This window comes from Carettochelys insculpta, chromosome 22 (genome assembly GCF_033958435.1).
Source record: "Carettochelys insculpta isolate YL-2023 chromosome 22, ASM3395843v1, whole genome shotgun sequence".
Classification (NCBI taxonomy): Eukaryota; Metazoa; Chordata; order Testudines; family Carettochelyidae; genus Carettochelys; species Carettochelys insculpta.
The window spans coordinates 13198742-13221081 of record NC_134158.1 but is presented as its reverse complement, the minus strand read 5'-3'; the positions used below and the strand labels follow the sequence as shown (position 1 = coordinate 13221081).

At 61.9% G+C, this 22340-nt stretch overlaps 2 protein-coding genes across 2 annotated transcripts; one reads left to right on the top strand and one right to left on the bottom strand.

Moving 5' to 3' along the window:
* The first annotated feature begins 7048 nt into the window (after nt 1–7048).
* LOC142025031 (metabotropic glutamate receptor 6-like) lies at nt 7049–15101 on the top strand. The gene is made up of 10 exons (XM_075017406.1): nt 7049–7540; nt 9075–9291; nt 10583–10718; nt 10804–10958; nt 11101–11241; nt 11703–11903; nt 12112–12251; nt 12754–13689; nt 14051–14287; nt 14971–15101. Exons 1-9 carry the CDS (start codon nt 7049–7051, stop codon nt 14282–14284), a joined length of 2652 nt encoding a protein of 883 aa, XP_074873507.1. The 3' UTR covers nt 14285–14287; nt 14971–15101.
* A 2935-nt stretch (nt 15102–18036) lies between these two features.
* ZWINT (ZW10 interacting kinetochore protein) lies at nt 18037–22104 on the bottom strand. The gene is made up of 10 exons (XM_075017527.1): nt 22015–22104; nt 20531–20630; nt 20243–20363; nt 19939–20105; nt 19732–19788; nt 19416–19546; nt 19108–19300; nt 18815–18939; nt 18570–18729; nt 18037–18363 (listed from the first exon to the last, which is right to left on the bottom strand). The coding sequence occupies exons 1-10, from the start codon at nt 22038–22040 to the stop codon at nt 18301–18303; spliced, it is 1143 nt and encodes a 380-aa protein (XP_074873628.1). The 5' UTR covers nt 22041–22104; the 3' UTR covers nt 18037–18300.
* Nucleotides 22105–22340: the final 236 nt, after the last annotated feature.

Below are 22340 nucleotides of genomic sequence, written 5' to 3'. Positions count from 1 at the left end.
AGGGTACATCAGCAACGCAGCTACAGGGAGCAGTGAAGAACCCGGCACCCATATGCTCAACTTTGCAACTGATGGAAAGCTTGCTACATAGCAGTAGAAGCATGAACATCTGAGGTCAGGGCCCCAGGGTGTCAGGTGCTGCACAGTGAGAGAGAGCCCTTACCCCAGTCTCCAACATGGATGGGCATATTACACATTAACTGACATTAGTAACATCACCCTCACCCTCCAGTGTTGCCTGTAAGCTGTGCAGCTGGGCAGCCACCCAGGGGAGATCCAAATGCTGCCCAGCTGATTAGCAGAGCAACCACAGCTAGCAGCAGCTGGTAGAATGGGTTTCCATGGGTGGTGCACATCCACACATGCCCCAGTGCAAATTTTATTCTGCACATGGATGGGAAAAAATAGAGGAATCATTGTCACCTTCCTTTTGTTACGTCCTGTGCCTGCTGCTCCCTTAGCTTGCCCCAGCTCAGTTCCTGAGGACAGGCATGGAATTACTCCAGTCAACCCTTTTTAAAAATGGTCCAAACATTTGATGTCTTCTGGGCTTTCCCCACTACTCCAAGACATTGAAAATCAACACCAGCCACCCTGTGAGCCCCAAGCCCCTCACTCTCCCAGATTTGTACAGCCATGTGGCAGCTGGCCCCCCCGTCAAGATCTGCCCCATCCACCACATGACCAGAGACCAGGATCCTCTCCCACAGCACCTGGAAAAGATGCTGAGAAGAGCCACAGAAAAGCTCCAGGCCTGAAGTCAATGCCTGAGCAGGGAGACTGGAGGAGCCCAGGCTGTTTCATTCGAGAGAATGCAAAGGAGATGGGAAGCTGCATCTAAGCAGCTTCACGGGTGGGCCAGGCCGGAATCGAAACCGCCAAAGGTTCTTTAATTTTGCAGAGAAAGTCAGGACAAGATATAGTGCCTGAAGGAAAAGTGAGACGCAGACAAGAGCCTTCAGAATGTTAGAGAAGCTGGGTCAGATCAGGAGACATCACCCAACTTCCTGCAAACGAGGCCCATGGCCAAGCTCTTGGGGGAGAATACAGAACAGGGCAATTCTGGAGACATCCTCCAGCTTCCATTCCTGGCTTCTGGCCATCAGAGATTTACTGGTATCCAGAGCATGGTGTTGCATCCTTGAGCATCTTGGCTGATGGCCACTGATGGAGTTACCCTCCAGGAGATGTGGGCAGCCCACAGATTCATACATGCGTCGTATTTTTTATCCTTTTTCCGACGGTTCATGAGACTTTTATTTTTTTCTGCTGCGGAGCATTGAACCGAGGTTCTCTGAGAACTGGTGCATCATGAGGCCAGGATCACAGTCGTGAGTGGCGGTGACTAATTTCAACCCCTCTGATTATTTTTTCCAACATTGCTCTTATGAACCTGGAATTTCGTGCACTCTCAGGAGGCCTGGTTTCAGGAGCTCCTCTTGTAACTTCTCTCAGTCAGCTTTGAGCCTGTCACTAATGAGTTCGTTGGCTGATGCAGGCCTGGGGATTGGAAAAAGCTTTCTGGAAAAGTGGAGGATTTGCCATCTCATAGCCGCCAAGCCAGGCTGGGAGAGCAGCACTGAGCTAGCCCGAGGCAGGCGAGAGGGTTTGGGCTGGCTGGAAGGTGGTGACTCTGGCAGGGAGTCTCCAAGTTCGTGGGACACAGTGGGGACGGTAAGCTAGCACAGGCAGATCCCTGTAGAGGGGAGCCCTTGTCACCTGCCCTCAGAGGGAGCTTGAAGCAGCAGTTCGAGCCTTTCCCCAGGAGATGGCAGTCCATCCCCACTGGAGTCACCATCCTTGCCAGGCCCAGGGCAGAGCCCACCAGGGATATAGCTAAAGGCATCAGTGCTTTGAGGGAAAGGGGGTGTCCCAGCTCAGGATCCCAAGCTAGGAGCCAGGACGCCTGAGTTTTCTTCCAAGTTTTGGGGAGTGGGATGTAATGGGTAGTGCAGGGAAGATGCTGGAGCCAGGACGCCTGGGTTCTCTTCCTGGCTCGGGGAGAGGCATGGGGAGTGGTTAGTGCAGAGGGGATGGAGCCAGGATGCCTGGGTTCTCTTCCTGGCTCGGGGAGAGGCATGGGGAGTGGTTAGTGCAGAGGGGATGGAGCCAGGACGCCTGGGTTCTCTTCCTGGCTCGGGGAGAGGCATGGGGAGTGGTTAGTGCAGAGGGGATGGAGCCAGGATGCCTGGGTTCTCTTCCTGGCTCGGGGATTGGGGTCTAGTGGTTAGTGGAGGGGTGGTGGAATTCCTGATTCTCAGGTTCTTTGCCTCCCTGCATGCCCTTAGTTTCCCTCTCACTGCTGGGGATGGGGGAAGCCGAGCCCAGTGAGGGCAGCAAGGCTGGGGAGGAGGCCAGCGAGCTCGGGCTGGGGAAGAGCAACAGGATTATGCTCAGCGGTATTTCTCCTCCAGGCCACACAGGACCGTAATCCCCTGGGACATCCTGAGGGGAGATGGAGGGGATTACCTGGGGCATGCATGGCTGCTGAGCGCACAGCTCTGGCTTGGCACAGAGAGCCTGGAGGCAGAGGGCCCCACCTGCCAGAGCTGATCTGTACAGAGGCCTAAAAGCCTTCAGTGAGGGGAGGGGCCCAGCAGCCGTACCTAATGGGTCTCTCGAGGCTGAGACTGACCCAGGGCATTGAGTCACCTGCGGTGGGGGCTGGAGGAGCCGGGGTGCATCTCCATGGGCCGCCCACTCCTATGGCCCGATGGGCTCAGACAGCCTCAGCTCTCTGCCTCCTGCTTGCAGCCCTGAACCAGACCTGGGGGTCTGGCAAGCCCAGTTCCCCTCCCCCAGGCCCCAGAACAGACCCGGGCACCAGGTAGCAAGAGGGGAGTGCCTGGGAGAGAGGGACAGGTGGGAGGGGGGTGGAGACGGAGGGAATGGATGGGGATAGACAGGCTGGGTGGGGCTGGCTGGAGAGGGGCCCCTCGAGGGATGCGGCTGGGCAGACAGAGCCAGACCAGCTCTGCAGAGGGCAGGGATACGTGTCTCAGGGGCTTTAGCAGCCAATCCTGTTTAATAAGGACTAATGGCTGTTGGAATTAGGCCCATGATTAGAATCGGGGGCATCATTTCACTTCCACTCTTGCTCCTAATTCCCATCTCTCTCCCCTAATCCGGACCCCCCCAGCGGCACAGCCAGGCAACGGTCTTCTTCCCCTGCTAATGCAGCCAAATCCCTGCCGGAGGCTGGCCGGTACCCCCGGCTGACCCCCGTCTGCAACCACTGCACAGTGCCCAGCTTTCCTGTAATTCAGGGGAAGTTTTTAACTGCAGGAGGGAGGGAGAGGAGAGGTGGGGGGGGAGGGGCGGGGGGCTACAGGATGCAGGGGGTGGGGTTAGCTGGGGGAAACGTGGACATTGGGTAAACTAATGGGGGCCAGACCCTGGGGGGGTCAATGGGCCATTGATCTATTGGACTTAATGGGCCAGATCTACTTATTCCAATACACACCCCTCCAGCCATCAATTTACAGTGGACGTGGGTGGGACAGATAGATGCTGGGGTGTGGGGAGGGGCGGATGGAGGTGGTGGTGGGGATGGACATGGATGCTCCGGGGCACGTGGGGAAGGGCGGCTGGAGGCAGTGGTGGGGACGGACGGACAGACGTCGATGCTCCGGGGCGCGTGGGGAGGGGCGGCGGTGGGGATGGACGGATGGATGGACAGACAGAAGTTGATGCTCCGCGGCGCGTGGGGAGGGGCGGCGGTGGGGACGGACGGATGGATGGACGGACGTGGATGCTCCGGGGCGCGTCGGGAGGGGCGGCGGTGGGGACGGACGGATGGATGGACGGACGTGGATGCTCCGGGGTGCGTCGGGAGGGGCGGCGGTGGGGACAGACGGATGGATGGATGGACGTGGATGCTCCGGGGCGCGTTGGGAGGGGCGGCGGTGGGGACGGACAGATGGATGGACGGACGTGGATGCTCCAGGGCGCGTCGGGAGGGGCGGCTGGATTCCTAGGATTAGTGGCTGGAGCTGGCAGCAGCCCCGGGCGGATGACCGCCTGCACTCCCTGCTCTAAGTGGTGAATTAACGCAATGGCTCGTTTGCTCTGCGCTGTCCCGAACAGCTGGTGTTTGTGGAGTGATGTGCCCGGCCGTGGCGGGGGGGGGCAGCTCTGATGCCATCACCATCCCTCAGGCCCTCGAGCCCAGCCAGTCCCCCCGCACCACCTCCCCAGGCTCAGACCCACATCCACCCCCACCCCCAGGACCAATGGCTCAGAAATGGAGAGGAACCTGCCCCCCATGCCCCAGCCCAGGCTAGAACCACCCCAGGGCCTGGAGCACTGAGCAGCACAGAGCAGATGGGAGCCAGCCCACAGCTCTTTCCATGGCTGCCCTGCTCCGCCCCATGCCCAAGAAGGAGCCCCTGGGTGTGGGGCATGGAGCACTCAGCTCTGGGGCGTCCCAGCCCCTCTCTCTGCCTGTCAGAAGCAATGATCTGCAGTCCAAGGAGTCTCATCTCCAGTGCTAGGGAGAGAACCCAGGAGTCCTGGCTCCCAGCCCCACCCCCAGCCACTAGGCCCCATTCTCATGTGAAAAGAGGTGGTAGGGTTCTCAGCTCACTTCTTAGAAGGACAAACACTCCCGGGACAATCCGGTCTCCCTGCCCCATTGAATGGAGGATCCCCAGGGTTCGGAGTCTGTTAGATGGGCCCTTTGGGCTGGGAAACTGGCTGGGCAGAGGGGCAGGGAATGGGGCACAGGGCTTGGCCCCTCTAGGGGCACAGTTTCCCATCCAGCACCAGGGCAGGGGGAGGCAGGGGACGGGCAGGGCTGGAGGAGGCAGGGGAGAGGCAGAGCAGAGGGACGGGCAGGGCAGGGCAGGGCCGGGGGGACAGGGGACGGGCAGAGCCAGGCAGTGCAGAGGCTGGCTGGCCAGAGCGCAGGGCTGAAGCAGGAGAAGGCAGGTGCCAGTCGGTAGAGGAACGAATACGCTTCCCATAGCCCTGCAACTCATCCCTGCCTGCCCTCTGCCAGCCCTCTCGACCCTCCCCTCCCTCTCCCCCTCCCCCCCCCGCCTGGCAGCTCCCAGCTGTTCCCAGCTCAGCCAGGAGCTGGGGATAGACGGGGTGAACGAGGGCTCAAGCGGGGGACCCCAGCTCGCCTCCCCTGGGGGCACTGCAGCCTGGGGCCAGCTGGCAATGCAGCCGGCGACTGGGGAGAGAACCCAGGAGTCCAGAGAGACCACGTCCAGGTAAGCTGTGAAAGGGGAATCGGGGGGGGTCAACCTAGGACTGACTTTAGGGGGCTGGGGTTGATCTAGGGAGATGTTGGGGCACAGACCCAAGGAGGACATGGGGGAGCTGTGGGTCACTTTGGGGAGGAGTCGGGGGCAAGGGGCTGATCTGAAGGAGATGTCATTGGGGACAAGGGGGCGAGGTTGGGGGTCACTCTGGCAGGGCAGACATGAGGGAGGTGGGCATCTGGGGTCCACTGGGGAGGGGAGGGGTGAGATGGGAGACCTGGGAGGCTCCGGGGTTTAGTCCAGGGGGATGTGCTGTGATTTAAAGGATTGAGCTGGAGGCCTGGGGTTTTGGGGGGTTCAGTCAGTTGGGGGAGAGACATCAAGTGATTCAGGGGGTCAATCTGGGCAGATGTTGGGGATTCAGGGGGTGGAGTTGGGGAGAAGTTGGGGGTTCAAAGGGCCAGGCCAAGGGGAATGTTGAGGGCTTAGAAGGCAGAGTCAGGAGACCCTGGAGGGTGGGAAGGACAGTCTAGGGCAGAGGTCTGGGGGCTCTGGGGTCAAGCCCAGAGAAGCACTGGGGGTTGGAGGGCTCAGGTGGTTGATCTGGGGAGGTGGGGGGTTAGGAGGGCGAGGGGAATGATCCAGGACAGACGTGTGGGGCTCAAGGAGTCGATCCAGGGCAGACGTTGGGGACTGGGGCACCGGGGCTTGGTCCAGGAAGACAACAGGAGTCAGAGGCTCAATCGCGGGGGAGACAAACTGGGAGAGATTTGGGCGTTCGGGGGCCAAACTAGGAGAGATGTTTGGGGATCAGGGGGTCCAATTGGAGCTGTTTGGGGGTTGGGGGTTGAACGGGGGAAATGATTGGGGGTTCAGTGGGTCACACTGCGGGAGATGTTTTGGGGTTCAGGGGGTCGAACTGGGAGCCTGGGGGTTCAGTCTGGGGACAGGGCAGGTGGGAGTGATAGGAAAGGAAGAAGGGGGAGGGGGACTGAAAGAGCCATTGACAGGCAGGTGGACGGGGGGACAGGGAGGTGGGGAGAAAGGCCACAGCGACAACTCACACCACAGCCGCCGGGTGCGTGGGCGGGAGGGAAGGATGGTGTGAGTGTAGGTGTATGGATGGATGGAGAGACGGATGGAAGGAAGGGTGGCAGGGGGATGGACAGAAGGCAGGAGGATGGATGGATGGAAGGGGGGTGGATGGATGGAAGGGTGGCAGTGGGATGGACAGAAGGCAGGTGGATGGATGGATGGAAGGGTGGTGGTGGGATGGATGGATGATGGATGGATGGATGGGTGGATGGGTGGAGGGCGGGGAGGTGGATTGCAGTGGGGGGATGGACTGATGGAACGTGGGGGCATGGATGGATAGATGGGTGGTGGGTGGGTGCATGGATGGACGGGAAACATGGGGATGGATGGATGGATGAACAGATGGATGGATGGATGAACAGATGGTGGGTGGATGGATGGACGGACGGACAGATGGTGGGTGGGTGGATGGACATACAGAAGGATGGACAGACGGATGGATGTCAGGTGTAAGGATGGACAGACAGATGGAGGACTTGAGGGTGGATGGCGAATGCTCCATGCTAGACCAGTTGCCCATCCTGGCATTTTGGACTCTCGGGGATGGTGGGAGGGTCTCCCTCTGGCTAGTGCTTGTGGAGCAGCTGGGTGGCAACACTGAACGCCTGCCTGGGGGTCTGGGCCACCAGGGTGTCACAGGCCTGCATGGGAGAGAGCCGGCCCCCGGGCCCCCAGCTGGCAGCTAGCCCCTTTTCCCCACCTTCCTTCCCCCTCTAGGCCCTGAGGTGCTTGTGGCCAGCCCAGCCATGGGGTGGCCATGGCCCCCCAGCCGACGGCACCTCCTGCTGCTGCTGCTGCTGTGGGGCTGGGGCGCAGGGGCCCAGCAGGGCACTCAGCCCTTCTCCATCAGGATTGAGGGGGATGTGACGCTGGGGGGGCTCTTTCCGGTGCATGCCCGGGGCCCGGCTGGGGTGCCGTGCGGCGAGGTGAAGAAGGAGAAGGGGATCCACCGCATGGAGGCGATGCTCTACGCCATGGACCATATCAACGCCGACCCCCAGCTGCTCCCCAACCTGACCTTGGGCGCCCGCATCCTGGACACCTGCTCCCGGGACACCTACGCCCTGGAGCAGTCACTGACCTTCGTCCAGGCCCTGATCCAGAAGGACACCTCTGATGTGCGCTGCGCCGACGGTCGGCCCCCCGTCCTCACCCGGCCCGAGCGGGTGGTGGCTGTTGTGGGCGCCTCGGCCAGCTCTGTCTCCATCATGGTGGCCAACGTCCTGCGGCTCTTTGCTGTGAGTGGCCCCGGGGGGGTGCTGGGGTGTCCTTTCCCTGTGGTTGGGGTCCCCTGGAGGGGTGGATCGAAGCAAATGTATCCCCAAAGTACCCCAGTCACAGTGCTTCTCCCCAGCTCTGGGAGGAGAGTGGGGCCTCGTGGTTATGGGGGGCGGGATGGGAGCCAGGACTCCTGGGTTCTCCCTGGCTCTGGGACATGCTGTACAGTATATGATAGGCAGTTGGTTGCCCCGACCCACTGGCACACCAGTCCGTCATCCGGCTCACTAACTGCTGGGCGGACCTGGGGCCCCCTCCCACAGGGGGATACAAATCCAAGGCAGCCCCTGGGCTAGGCCATGACTACCCACAATTCCTTGCAGCATCCAATGCTCTGTGACTGGGGATGTCATGGCTCCTTCCCCACTCTAGCAAGACAAATGCAGAAGTGGGGGCCAGCAAAAGTACCTCCAAAACCTCATCTACCAGGGTTTGGTATAAACTCCCCTCCCAAAATCCTAAAACCACTGAGAATTTGGGGATAACATTTGCTGCCACCACCCAAGTACTAACAAGGAAACCAGGGAGAGACGACGTGGGAAATCTCAGCCCCAGAAGTAAAAACCAGGAGACAAACATTAGCCAATACCAGGTTAACAAAAAGAAAGAGAGAAAACTTTTATTATTACAGCAATATTGGTGTGCCAAAGCCTCAGCACGAGATGGCAGAGTCACAAAGTAAAACACATGGGGAGTCTCCACCATGGGCCTAAAACTTAGTTACAAGGAGAGGAAAAAAACACATTTTTAAAAAGTGCTCAGACATCAGATCCCCCTTCCCAAGCCATAGAACAATACAGCAGAACGGATTTAGTTAAACTTTACCCGACTTACAGAAAATTGGAGGGCCTGTTTTTGGAGGGAAATATTTTGTGTGTCTCTTTTATGGCTGGAAAAAAGAAAAAAAGACCAAAAAACAAAAGAGGGAGGAGCCAAAATTTAATTCTTACCTGCATTCCTATAGGCCAACCCCACCTGGTTAAGAAGGTTAACCCTTTCACTCCCAGGCTGCTGGCTAACCCTTAGCATCATAACAGGGGAGCTCCGAGGTGATTGGGGCCATGGCAGGAAATGAGCCTACCCCCCGGATGCATGGGGGTGTCAGCAGGAGGGGGGCTGTCCCAGCCCCACACATGGAGCAGTGCTCAACCCCACCAGTAGGGGGTAGCAGGGACCCTCCTACGCTAGACCAGACTCCTAGGTTCTATCCCGGCCTCTGGGAAGGGAGTGGGGTCTTGTATTTAGAGCTGGGGGGCTGGCAGCCAGGAGTCCTGGGCTCCATGCTGGTGCTGGGAGAGCAGTGGGGTCTTGTGGGTGGAGAGGCTGGGAGCCAGGACCCCTGGACTCTATCCCTGCCTCCGCCACCAAGTCCGTCCCTAGCTACTGCGTCTCTGCTGACGAGTCCGGGTGCCCTGCCCCATGGAGCCCCCAGCAGCAGGCTCTGTGCAGGGGCCAGGCACTCCGTGGGGAGCCCATCGATCTCCTGCCCCCCAGATCCCCCAGATCAGCTACGCCTCCACTGCGCCCGAGCTCAGCGACAACAACCGCTACGACTACTTCTCCCGCGTGGTGCCCCCGGACTCCTACCAGGCGCAGGCCATGGTGGACGTGGTCAAGGCGCTGGGCTGGAACTACGTCTCCACGCTGGCCTCGGAGGGCACCTACGGCGAGAGCGGGGTGGAGGCCTTCGCCCAGATCTCCCGCGAGGCCGGTGAGGGGCTGCAGGCGGCCAGGGCTGGGCGGGAGCTGTGGGTCGGGGAGGAGCGGCAGCTTGGCAGAGCCCGGACCCCTCCACAACAGGACCTCTCTCCCCACACGGCCTCAGGCTCTGGGAGGGATGTGGGCTCCGAGGGGTGCTGGGTGCAGGCTCCGGGGCGTGGGAGGGGGTGTCCCCACATGCTGCTCCGATTGCCACAGGGGCACTCGGGCATGGGGGGGGCCGGGCGCTGAACCCCCCCCCCCGGTTCCCCCAGGAGCAGGGACGTGCTGGCAGCAATGCAGAGCAGGCGGGAAGCTGCTGTGCCCTAATGTGCTGCCAGTCAAGGTCTCGGGGACCCCCAGGCTGTTTTAAATCAGTCAGGGACAGCAGGTGGGGGTGGGGGACACAGCAGGGCAGAGCCTGGCAGGCAGGGCCAGGGGAGAGATACAGCCTTGTGCAATGGTGGCCTGGGCCAGGCACCATGGACCCATAGAGCTCACTGCCTATGCTGGGGGAGAGTGGTGCAGAGATGGGCCTCAGGAAGGGGCTGCGGGCCAGGAGTGAGGGGCACTGGCAGGGCGGGGGGGTGCGGGTCGGGGGTGAGGGGCGCCGGCAGGGTGGGGGGCTCAGGGGCTGCGGTTGGGAGTGCGAGGTGCCGGCAGGGCAGGGGGGTGCTGGTCGGGGGTGAGGGGCACCAGCAGGGTGGGGGGGCTCAGGGGCTGCGGTTGGGAGTGCGAGGTGCCGGCAGGGCAGGGGGTGCGGGTTGGGACTGAGGGGCGCCGGCAGGGCTGGCGGGGTGCAGGTCGGGAGTGAGGGGCGCCAGCAGGGCGGGGGGGGTGCAGGTCGGGAGTGAGGGGCGCCAGCAGGGCGGGGGGGGTGCAGGTCGGGAGTGAGGGGCACTGGCAGGGCGGGGGGGTGCGGGTCGGGGGTGAGGGGCGCCAGCAGGGTGGGGGGGCTCAGGGGCTGCGGTCGGGAGTGCGGGGTGCCGGCAGGGTGGGGGGCTCAGGGGATGTGGTCGGGAGTGAGGGGCGCCGGCAGGGCAGGGGGTGCGGGTTGGGACTGAGGGGCGCCGGCAGGGCTGGCGGGGTGCAGGTTGGGAGTGAGGGGCGCCGGCAGGGCAGGGGGTGCGGGTTGGGACTGAGGGGCGCCGGCAGGGCTGGCGGGGTGCGGGTTGGGACTGAGGGGCGCCGGCAGGGCTGGCGGGGTGCAGGTCGGGAGTGAGGGGCGCCAGCAGGGCGGGGGGGGGCCCACAGGTCAGGAGAGCAGCTCAACTCCCCACGGTGGGGGGTCCCTGGGCCCCCAGGGGGTGTCTGCATCGCTCAGTCCCTCAAGATCCCACGGGAGCCCAAGGCCGGCGAGTTCGACAAGCTGGTCAAGCGGCTGATGGAGACACCCAACGCCCGCGGCATCATCATCTTCGCCAACGAGGACGACATCAAGTGAGTGCAGCCCCGGCCCCTGCCACCGCCAGGCCCCAGCCCGGGAAGGCCGGACTCACCCCACGCGTCTTGTCGCCCCCTGCAGGCGGGTGCTGGAGGCCACACGCCGCGCCAACCTGACGGGGCATTTCCTCTGGGTCGGCTCCGATAGCTGGGGCGCCAAGATCTCGCCCATCCTCAAGCAGGAGGAAGTGGCCGAAGGAGCCGTCACCATCCTGCCCAAACGGGCGTCCATTGATGGTAACGGGGACCCCCGGCCACGCCCCCACGGCATCCCGCTCCCTGCGACACAGTGCCTTGTGCTGTCCCCAGCACAGAGCCCCTGCTGCCCAGCGCCCCCCCGGTACAGCGCCCCTGCTGACCGCCCGTCTCCCTGCCGCAGGCTTCGACCAGTATTTCACCTCACGCTCCCTGGAGAACAATCGCCGCAATATCTGGTTTGCCGAGTTCTGGGAGGACGATTTTAAGTGCAAACTCACCCGCCCAGGGGTGCAGGCTGAGGAGACGGCTCGGAAATGCACCGGTACTGGGGGGCCCAGTGCTTAGGGGGATTGATTCCCTCAGGCCTGAGGGGGGCGGATGTGGGGGAGCAGTGTCTTGAGGGCGGGGACAGCAGTTTTGGGGCAGATCTCTCGGGTGGACTGGCGTGGGCTTTGGGTGGGGCGAGGGGACCAGCTCCCAGCCCCCTTCTCTCCCCCCTCCAGTAAATCCCAGCTGACTCAAAGCTCATTGCTTGGCTCTTTCGGGGAATCCTGGGGGGAATCACAGCAGGCAGGTGGCATCCGGACCCCCCCAGATGTGAGAATGAGATGGGGATTGGAGTGGGGCGAAGTCCAGTGCCCCATTCCCTGCCTCTGAACCAGCCACTCCCTGGCCAGGGGCCAGAGGGAGCTGGCATCCCCTCCAGGGGCCAGGCCCAGCACCCCAGTCCCTGCCTCCCTGGGCCAGCTGGTGCCCCCCCTCCTGAGGCCCGTCTCTGCCCAGGCGAGGAGCGCATCGGGCGGGACTCCACCTACGAGCAGGAGGGGAAGGTGCAGTTTGTGATCGACGCCGTCTACGCTTTGGCCTATGCCCTGCACAACATGCACCTGGACCTATGCCCTGGCGCCCCCGGCCTCTGCGACCAAATGGACCCTGTGGATGGGCGCGTCCTGCTGCGTTACATCCGCGGCATCAACTTCAATGGTGAGCGCTGCAGGTTGGGAGTGAGGGGCACCGGCAGGCCTGGGGGAGAGCCCAGAACTAGGGGAACAGGGGGCTGCAGGTTGGGAGTGAGGGGCGTTGGCAGGGCTGGGGCAGAGCCCAGAACTAGGAGAACAGGGGCTGCAGGTCAGGAGTGAGGGGCATCGGCAGGGCTGCGTCCAGCCCCCTCTACCCCATTCGCACCCCACAGGCAGTGCTGGGACTCCTGTCATGTTCAACGAGAATGGAGATGCCCCCGGGCGCTATGACATCTTCCAGTACCAGCTCACCAACACCACAGCCCCCGGGTACAAAGTCATCGGGCAGTGGACCGAATACCTGCGCCTGAATGTGAGCACGAGGGGATGCCGGGTGTGTGTGTCCATCTCAGCAGCAGGGGAGCCACTCCAGAGCAATGTTACACGCTGCTCCCCAGCTGCCCTGCCCCCCAGGACTAGCTGCACGTCAGCCCCAGACAGGTTGTACCTGTGCAGCACTTGGTGGGGCTGTTCCCCAGCTGCCATGCCCCAGAGGTGGCTGCATCTCAGCAACAGGTGAGCTGCTGCCATGCAGTGTTAAGCACAACTTTTCCCTAACTACCCAGCCCTAGGCAAGACATCCCCAAGGGGCATTGTGCATGGCTGTTCTCAGGCGCCTCACCCCAGAACTGGCTGCATGTCAGCCCCACACAAGATGTCCCTTTGCAGTTACCCGTGGCTTTTCCTCAGCTGCCATGGCCCTGAGGTGGCTGCAGTCAGCCCCAGGCCAGGCATCCCCAGGGGGCGTTATGCATGGCCATTGCCCAGCTGTCCCTTTCCAGAGTCAGTCACTTCCCTGCCCTCTCCCTTGGCAGATGGAGGAGATGCAGTGGTCTGGGGGCCAGCAGGAAATCCCCTCGTCCGTCTGCAGCCTGCCCTGCGGCCCGGGCGAGCGGAAGAAGATGGTGAAGGGAGTGGCCTGCTGCTGGCACTGCGAACTCTGCGATGGCTACCGGTACCAGCTGGATGAGTTCACCTGTGAGACCTGCCCGTTCGACATGCGCCCCAGTCCCAACCGCACGGCCTGCCGGCCCACGCCCATCGTCAAGCTGGAGTGGAGCTCGCCCTGGGCTGTGCTGCCTGTCTGCCTGGCCATCTGCGGCATTGTGGGCACCACCTTTGTGGTGGGCACCTTCATGCGCCACAACGACACGCCCATCGTCCGGGCCTCAGGGCGGGAGCTGAGCTACGTGCTGCTGATGGGCATCTTCCTGATCTATGCCATCACCTTCCTTATGATCGCCGAGCCGGGCGTGCTGGTGTGTGCTGCCCGGCGCCTCTTCCTGGGGCTGGGCATGGCCCTCAGCTACTCCGCCCTGCTCACCAAGACCAACCGCATCTACCGCATCTTCGAGCAGGGCAAGAAGTCAGTGACGCCGCCCCGGTTCATCAGCCCCACATCCCAGCTGGCCATCACCTTCAGCCTGAGCTCGGTGCAGCTGGTGGGGACGCTGGCCTGGCTGGGGGCCCTCCCCCCCCACAGTGTCATCGACTACGAGGAGCAGCGGGCCCCCAACCCTGAGGCAGCCCGGGGGGTGCTCAAGTGCGACATGTCCGACCTGTCACTCATCTGCTGCCTGGGCTACAGCCTGTTGCTCATGGTCATCTGCACCGTTTACGCCATCAAGGCCCGAGGCGTGCCCGAGACCTTCAACGAGGCCAAGCCTATTGGCTTCACCATGTACACCACCTGCATCGTCTGGCTGGCCTTCGTGCCCATCTTCTTTGGCACTGCCCAGTCTGCCGAAAAGGTGAGTGGGCCTGGGGGGAACCTAGGGATGGGCCTCAGAGAGCTGGGAGGGGACCCAGGAGACTGGTGGGAAGGGACATGGGGGACCCCAGGTGCTGGAGCCAGAAAGCAGGGACCCAGGAGTCCAGGGTGATAAGGGCGTGAAGAGGAGCCCCTGGGTGGGAGCTGGGGGTGGGGCAGGAAAGAAGCCTATGAGAAGGTTCAGCATGAAAGGGGGGAACCCAGAAGCCCTAAATCCCAGCCCCCTGCTCTAGCTCAGTCTCCCACTCCCCTCCCCCAGCCCAGGATAGAACCCAGGCATCCTGGCTCCCAGAGCCCCTTGCTGGAGCCCCCCCGAGTGCCTCATTCTCTGCCTCCTGCAGATCTACATCCAGACAACCACGCTGACGGTGTCCATGAGTCTCAGTGCCTCCGTTTCCCTGGGGATGCTCTACGTGCCCAAGGTCTACGTCATCATCTTCCACCCAGAGCAGAACGTGGCCAAGCGCAAGCGCAGCTTCAAGGCAGCAGCCACGGCTGTCAGCGCCTCCAACCACCTCTCCCAGAAGGGCAGTGAGCGCCAGAACGGGGCTGAGGCGGCCCTGGCGGGCAAATAAGCAGTACGTGTGTATCGCCTCCCCCGGGGGCCCTGGGCACCCAAAGGCCAGGAGAGAGCCCAGGCGTAGCCCCCAGCTCTAACCACTGGGCCTGCCCCTCGTGCACCACAGCTCCCAGCGAGGCAGGTGGCTGTGCTACCTATGCAGTGGGCAAACAGACGGACTCAGAGCACGGCACAGAGCTCACCTGCTTTCAGCCAGGAGCCCCAGCTCAGCCCCGCACTGGAGCCTGGGCTGCTGCCAGGCCTGGGCTGGGCTGGGCGCATGCAAGGGGCTGGCTGGACTCGCCAGCGCTCACCCTGTGGGACTAGTGTGCTAAGGCTGAGATGAGCACACGCAGGTCAGGTGGCTCCTGTGACACGTGCAAAGTGGTTGGTATCACAGGCAGAACATGAAGTGTGACTAGTGCTTGGGGGCACAGGAGCCCCACCCCCACCAGCCTGTTGCTCACTCAGGGGCCCTTGCACCATGCCCATCCCCCCCAGTGCCTTATCTGCTCCTGCCCCAGGGGAGCAGAAATCAGCTCTACTCTCTCCCTCCAGAGCAGATCTGGCCCCCACGTCCCTCCCACAGCTGGGGAGAAAACCGAGGAGTACTGGCCCCCACCCCCTCCCAGCAAGAGAACGCAGGGGCCCTGCTCCTGCCTGGCTGCCCCGTGTGACGTTAATGCTCTTTGTCATTGCCAGAAGCCCTGTGCTGAGGAACGGGGGGCCCTGGAGCTGCCCCCCACACCAACGTTACGTTACCCAGGGGGATGAAGAACCCCAGGGGCTGGCAGGGGAAACAGGAGAAAGTAACACAATAAACCTGCTTTTACAATGGTGCTGACTGATGTGCGGGGCTAGGGGGCAGGACTCCTGGGTTTTGTCCCCACCCCAGGGGCTGGGGGATTGGTGGTTAGAGCAGGGGGCTGTGAGCCAGGACTCCAGCGTTTTCTGCCCCGCTGGAGGTGTGCGAGTTCCTCAGCCAGGTGGAGTCCTGCCCCGCTCTGCCCCTTTCCTGAGGGACAGGAGGAGGGAGGAAAAACCTCTCATATGCTCCTGCTTCGCCCCCATCCCAGGGCTCATTTCTGGCTGCACTGGGGCTTTTTCTCTCTTCTCTGCCCCCCGTCCTGTTCCCTCCCTGCCCTCCAGTCCTTCTCATGGGGCCAGCCAGCACTTTTCTCATACTATACAACCCTTCTGCCCCGCTGGCCTCTTCCTTCTCCTCCCCCAGCAGGTCAGCTCGCTGCTCAGCGGGGGGTGGGCGGGATGCTACCAAGGCCAAGGTGGGGGGTGGGGTTCAAGCACCTTTTTCTGTTTTCTATCACTCCTCTCTCCTCCCCCACAGCCCCCGCCGGAGGCTGGTCCTAGGTGGAATCACCAGGGTCGGAGACCTCCTGGACTACGAGCGGGGGGACTGGATGGAGGCCCCGGCGCTCGCCCGGCGCATGGGGCTCTCCGACCTACGCTCCCCCCGTCGCGTACTCCGGGAGGTGAAGGCTGCCCTGCCCTCCACCGCTCACAGTTACCTCGGCCGGGTCCTGCGAGAGGGTGCACCCCGCCCCCCTCCCACTCCTAGCCCTCCAGACCTCTCCATGGGCCCCCGGCATCGCGATCCTGCCCGCCCCCCTCCCCCATCACCTCAGCCGGCTGCACACTTTCCAGCCGGTCCCCTTCCGAACCGCGCCTCGACATCTTCTGTACGTGCTCGTGCTTCACACGCTCCACTTCCCCACCGTGTCCCGCCCCATCACAAATGGCGGGACCTCTTGCCGTCATCGGAGGGTGGGGAGCCCCGGTGGGCCGGCCTCTACTCCACCTTGGTCCCGCGGCCCGCCGGGGACATCAGCTGGAGAATCCTCCACGGAGCGGTGAGCACGGGCGTGTACCTGGTGCGGTTCACCCCCATCCCAGACACCTGTACCTTTTGCGGCACGAGGGAGAACCTGGCGCACATCTACATCGAGTGCGCCAGGCTGCAGCCCCTCTTCTGGCTCCTCCAGAACCTCCTCTTGAGGTTCTGGCTGCACTTCTCCCCACACCTTCTCATCCTCTCACACCCTATCCGTGGCCCCACAAAGTCGCGGGACCTCCTCGTCAGGCTCCTCCTGGCCACGGCCAAAATGGCCATTTACAAAACCAGGAAGAGGAGGCTGGCAGGGGGGGCGACCTGCGACTGTGGGGCCTACTTCCGTTCCTCCCTCCACTCACGAATCCGAGCAGAGTTCCTCTGGGCGGCGTCCACCAACTCCCTGGACGCCTTTGAGGAACGGTGGGCGCTGTCCGGGGTCCTCTGCTCGGTGTCCCCCTCCGGCTCCCTTATTTTAAACCTTTGACCCTCACTCCTGCTCCTGGTTTTTCTTTCGTTGTCCCCCGTATTTATTTGGGACCGGGCTGTTTTTAATGGGTCCCCTCTCATCGTGAGAGGGGCCTTGTAGCCGTGGGCAGGCTACGCCTGCCCACTCCCCCGGTATCCAATATGCACAGCCCCCAACCCCCCTGGCTTCTTCCCCGCAGCCAAGCACTTGCTTCTCTTCTGTTCAGTGCTCACTTATCTGCTAGCAGTCACTGCTTGTTTCTTCCTCATTCTCCTCCCAGCCCTCGCTTCTCCTCTTGGCCTGTCCTCTGCCCTCCAGATTGGGGCTCACCACTCAATTCTCACACTCGCTCCTCTTGCCACCTCCTTTTCTTTCCCTGGGGCTTGGGTTTCTCTCTTTCCTTTCCTCCTTTGCTTGTTTCCTGCCCTGCACTTGCATTTCCCTGCCCCAGGCCCCTGAGGCGCAGGCCAGGCCAGAGCAGCACAAAAGCATCGCTGAAGTGGAAGCAAAGACTAATTCAGTCCTTCTGCGGGGCAGCCGCTCTCATCCCACCAGACGCAGCAGCCAGTAGATGGACCCGCCAGGCAAAATGCATTATCTCTGCCCCCATGTGGACTATACTGAGAGGAGGGGCTGCAGTGGGGCCCCCACCTGCCCCACCCCTAGAACAAGGTCCCTGCTGGACTCTGACCAGCTGAGCACCCCAACCTCAGCTCTGCTGCCGCTGTTGAGTTGTAGCAACAACAAGGAAGCATCAGCAAAGGGTTTATTGGTGGGTGCGGAGGGAGAGGGCTTACCGGGGGCTGAGATGCAGCCACCTCTGGGGAACAACTGCAAACACCATACGAGGAAGGCTCCCTGGGAGGATACTTCTCCTCCCTCCCAACCCACAGCATGTGCCCCAGTTCTGCTGATGCCCCACTCCCAACAGGAGAAAGCTGATCAATTTCAGCTCTGGGGCATCAGTTCATAGAGACCCCACCAAGCCTGCAGCCCCACCACCCACTTCCTCCAGATTCCCTCCTAGCTCCAGATCACCCACCTCTGCATCCCCCCCACCCACCCTCCTTATCCCTCGCTCCTAGTGCCTCCCTCCCCATCTCAAATCAAGCTGCCCCAGCCTTCTAGTTTTTTCTGCCCCCTTCCACTGCAACGCCTACTCCCCCCTTGGGGGAAGTGAAGGGGGCACTGCAGCTGGGGGGCAGATCTGGGCTCCCCCACCCACCTGAGCATAGGCAGAGCTCACCCAGTGCCCCCATTGCAGGTAACTGAGTAAGGTAAGATCCCCACCTCATGGCTAGATGGAGAACTGCCTGGGGCCAGACTTTCCCATGCAGCGTGGGGCCTAGGGCCTCTCTCTCAGGTGACCATGGGCCATGATCTGGACTGGGGGCACAGGGGCCAGAGGGGTGAGCTGGAGGAGGCTGTATGGCTTTCCCTTGGGTGGATTCCATAAGCAAATCGATGGTAGGGGCTGGACTCTAGGGTGCCCCCTTCCAAGGGGCAACCACACATTTTATTAGAGACCCTTTATTTCATTGCAGTGGTCACACCACAGCTGCAGTGCAGGGACCACCCACAGTCTGGGGCAGAAGCGGTCATGCAGGCTAGTTAGGCCCAGAGAGCAGACCCAAACAAGGATCTCTGCCCCAGCTGGGTGAGGAGGTTGTGACAGTCCCCCCCCCGCACAAGGGGCTCTGGGGACCCCATGCAGAGCTCAGATGTCCAGAGTGCTCAGGTATTCCAGCCAGTCACGCAGGGATGGGCTCTCCTGGGGGGGCTGGGAGGGGAGACAAAAGCAGGTTAGGCGGTTTGACTGGGGAGGCTGATTTCATAGCAGGGAAACTGAGGCACAGAAAGAGGGAGGGCTACAAAGGATAGATATCAGGAGTCCTAGCCCACAGGGCCCTGGGTTCCCCTCCCAGCTCTGCTAGTGCTCTTATGACAAACCTGCAGTCCATGTTGTTCTCCACCCCATCCACTCACCCTCCAGGCTGCAGGGTCCCTGGGGCCTTGCTGCCCTTCCACTGACAATAGCCGTACACTTCCGCCAGCCGGGTATTCTGGCTCCACTGCCAGCGTCCAAATGGCCACGGGCTGCAGGAAGCGGAGCTGGCGTTCCTGGGGATGCCAGTCAATGGGGAACCTGCAGGGAAAGGAGTTGGGGTGTGTGTGTGTGTGGAAAAATCAGTGCTGCAACCTACAAGATGGGGGGGATGCACAAGACAGACCTGGTCTGGAGGGCCTGGATCTCAGCCAGGAGCTGGGCCAGCTGGCTGTAGCTATGCTGCATCTCCAGAATGGTACCCTGGACGTCAGTGCAAGGCATGGGGGATGGGAAGAGGGGGTTGTGGCTCTGTGGGGCAGAGAGGAAGACATACGCACCCCTTCTGGTCAGATCCAGCCATTCTGCCTTCCCCAATTCCTCTGGGTCCCAACCAGCCTGTCTTGCCCCTCCCAACACTTCCTGAGTCAGACCCAGCCAGCACCCCACCTCCTTCCCCACCCCAAGGCCATTACTCACCTGTACCCTGATGCTCCCATCCTCTGCCCAACACAAGGTGAGCCTCAGCAGCTGGGGACCAGGGGTCTGCAGCTGGGAGTCTGGCACCAGCAGCTGGGGGCCAGGAGTCAGCTCCAGTTCCACTTTGTCACCGGAGGCTGATACCAGCCGGACCCCTTGGAGTGTTTCCAAGAGCTGGCAAAGGGCAGATTTCCTGGGAGGGAGACAGCAGGATGTCTAGGCTCCATCCCCTACTGGAGGTGTGGGGGGAAGGGGAAGGATTGGCTAGTGATTAGAGCAGAGGGAGCTGGAGACTTCAGAGTTCTCACCTCTCTACCTTCTCCCTCCAGGCAGTGGCCACACACTCCTGCTTCTGGAGCTCCCCCTGCAGCTGGTGCAGCTTTTGGCACTGAGCCCCCACACGGCTCTGCAGCTCAGCCACCTGCTTCTCCAGCTGCTCCTGGAAGGGTGGACCACAGGGGTCAGGGAAGAAAAAGAACCACAAGATGGAGCAATAGCCGCCCAGGCCAGCCCAACTGCTCCCATCATCAGCCACCTGCCCCCATTCCCCACTGACTGGCTCCAGGAGGCCTAGTGCCCTCTGCTGCCACCCCCCCCCCCCCCCTGCAGACTTAGGGTCAGTACCTGCTCCTTCTGCAGTCTCTCCCGTGTGTCCTTCGCTGCCTTCTCTGCCTGGTGTCTCTGTGGGGACAGGGGAGTGTGGCAGCAGTAGGGCCTTAACCTCTTGGCAGCTAAGAGATGGAAATTACAGAGCCCCTCACCCCAGGGCCAAGGGGAGCTGGTGGCAAAGTGGGATCCCCGCATTCACAAACAACTAGGACAGGACCATACCTGGGCCTCATACCGCTCCAGAGCCTCTGTCAGCCGCTGTGCCAGGTGCTGTCCCTTCTCCAGCTGGGCCAGCACGCAGGGCACTGACCCTTTGATGGCTTCTACCCTTTGTTGGTAGCCAGCCTTCAGCTCCTTCCACTGCTGCTTGGCTTGCACCATCTCACTCCCTGGACCAGCGACATGGGGTGGGGAGTGGGGAGAGGCAGTGCATCAAACTGAGGAGTCCTCGCTTTGAGCCACCCCTGCTCTAACCCACTGGCCTCCACTGCCCTCCCAGAACTGGGAAGAAGTCCAGGCTACTCACGGATGGCTGCCTCTGTAGTTTTCTGGTCAAAGGGGGCTGGGTCCATCTGGTCCAAGAACTCCTGCAGGAAACTGACCACTTGGAGCTGGCTGCACATCAACTTCTGTTTCTTCCGTGTAGCCTGGGGAGCCATGGGAGGAAAATTATAGCAGGCGCTCCCAGGATAGGGAGGGGCGGGAAGAGACCTTATGTCCCATTCCCCCCTTGCCTGGGCCAGACAATGCCCACACTGAAGCTGGATTAGAGCTGGTGTCCCCAAAGGCACAGACCCACTGGCCCATCACTCACCACCGCATGCTCCACCAGGACTTTGGCTGGCAGCTCTGCCTCCAGCTCCTCTCGGGTCTGCCCCTCAAAAGCTAGCATCTCATCCAGCTGGGCCAGAAGACTGCAGGGAGGAACAAGAGGGTCATGGCTAGGGGACATGCCCAACTCACGAGAAGCCCAAACCCCTAATTTGTTCATCCAATGGCAGAAACCCAAGCCTCCCTGTTCCCTCACCCCCTGCAAGCTCCCCAGCCATCTTACCAAGCCACTACAAATGGTATTCTGTAGATGGCATCTACAGGGTCACCAACCCTGTCTCCTTGCTTGGATTCTCTCAGGCCTGGAGTTCTACCATACATGTCAACCTCTAGAGTAGCCTTTCAGATGCAATGTCATGGACAGATCTCCTCGCGAGGACGAGGGCTGGGCCACTGAGTCCTGCCTCCCATAGCTGAGCCCCCTGGACCCACAAGATGAAGTACCAGCGGAGTCATCTTTGAGGTATGTCAGCTTTCAACACAGAGATGGTGGCCCCCAAAATGGCTCCTCTGTCTTCCCCATCTCCTTCCCTGGATCTTTTGGGTTCTCTTCCGGCCCTGGAGGGTGAATCACTCGCTCACAGAGAGAAAACCTCCAGTGAAGCTGCCAGCTCTAGCTCCAAGGAGTTACCCAGGGAGATGAAGCACACTGGGCACCCCACATGTCCGTACCTTACATCATACCCCAGCTCCAAGACAATCACAAGCACTGAGGGACCTTTAGACCTGCCCTGTCTGTATCCAGCAGCCAACAGTCACCCTCACTTTCCGGCCACCATGAAGGAGGCTGGACCCAAGAGACGGCAATCAGAGCCATATCTGTGTGCCACGGACATTCAGGGGTAGGCACAGAGCCCTTGGATGGATTTAGAGGCACAGGGACGAGCCCTGCCACCTGAGCAGCACACAGCTGGTGGAGGATGAGCCAGACATTGAGACACGAGCGCCTTATTGAGATTAAAACACAGACAGGGGAAACTGCCGTTATCGTCTGTCTGTCTGTCTCGCTGCCGATCCATAGAAAAGCCAACTGCAATGTGGTGCCTACTCCTGATGAAAAGAAGAGATTATCCGTCGCCTACCAGAACTCGGCCAGGGAGACCCAGTCACGCAGCACACGCCCGGCGGAGACAACGGGACAGGGCGGAAGCCAACCCAGTCCCCAAGGGAGGCAGAGACCCAGCCCCGCCCCCCCCCCCGGCAGGAGGGGACCCCCCCCACAGGACGCAGCGCCGCCCCTGCCCCTGCCCCTGCCCCTCCCCCTCCCGGCAGGAGAGGGACCCCCCCCCACAGGACGCAGCGCCGCCCCTGCCCCTGCCCCTCTCCCTCCCGGCAGGAAAGGGACCCCCCCCACACAGGACGCAGCGCCGCCCGGCAGGAGAGGGACCCCCTCACAGGACGCAGCGCCGCCCCTTCCCCCCCGGCAGGAGAGGGACCCCAGGCACACGGCCACCCCCAGTTACTCACTCCCGAGCCCGCCCGGCCGCGGCCATCGCACCGGCACTTCGAAGCTCCGTTCCCTACGGCCACCCTAACTCGCGCCTTTTCAGTGAAAAATTTTGGTCACGCCCCGGGCTTGGAAAGAGCCAATCAACAGGCGGGATTCCCTAAGTAAGGCCTCGCCCCTGGGCTCCCTAGGAGCCAATCCGCAGGGAGGTTCTCTCAGGTAAGGTCCCGCCTCTGCCTCCGCAGGAGCCAATCCGCATGGGAGTTCCCCCCCCTCCCCGCAGGCAAGGTTCCGTCCCGGCGTCTGGCGGAGCCGGCTGCAAGCCGAGCCCCTGCAGCGCTCCACC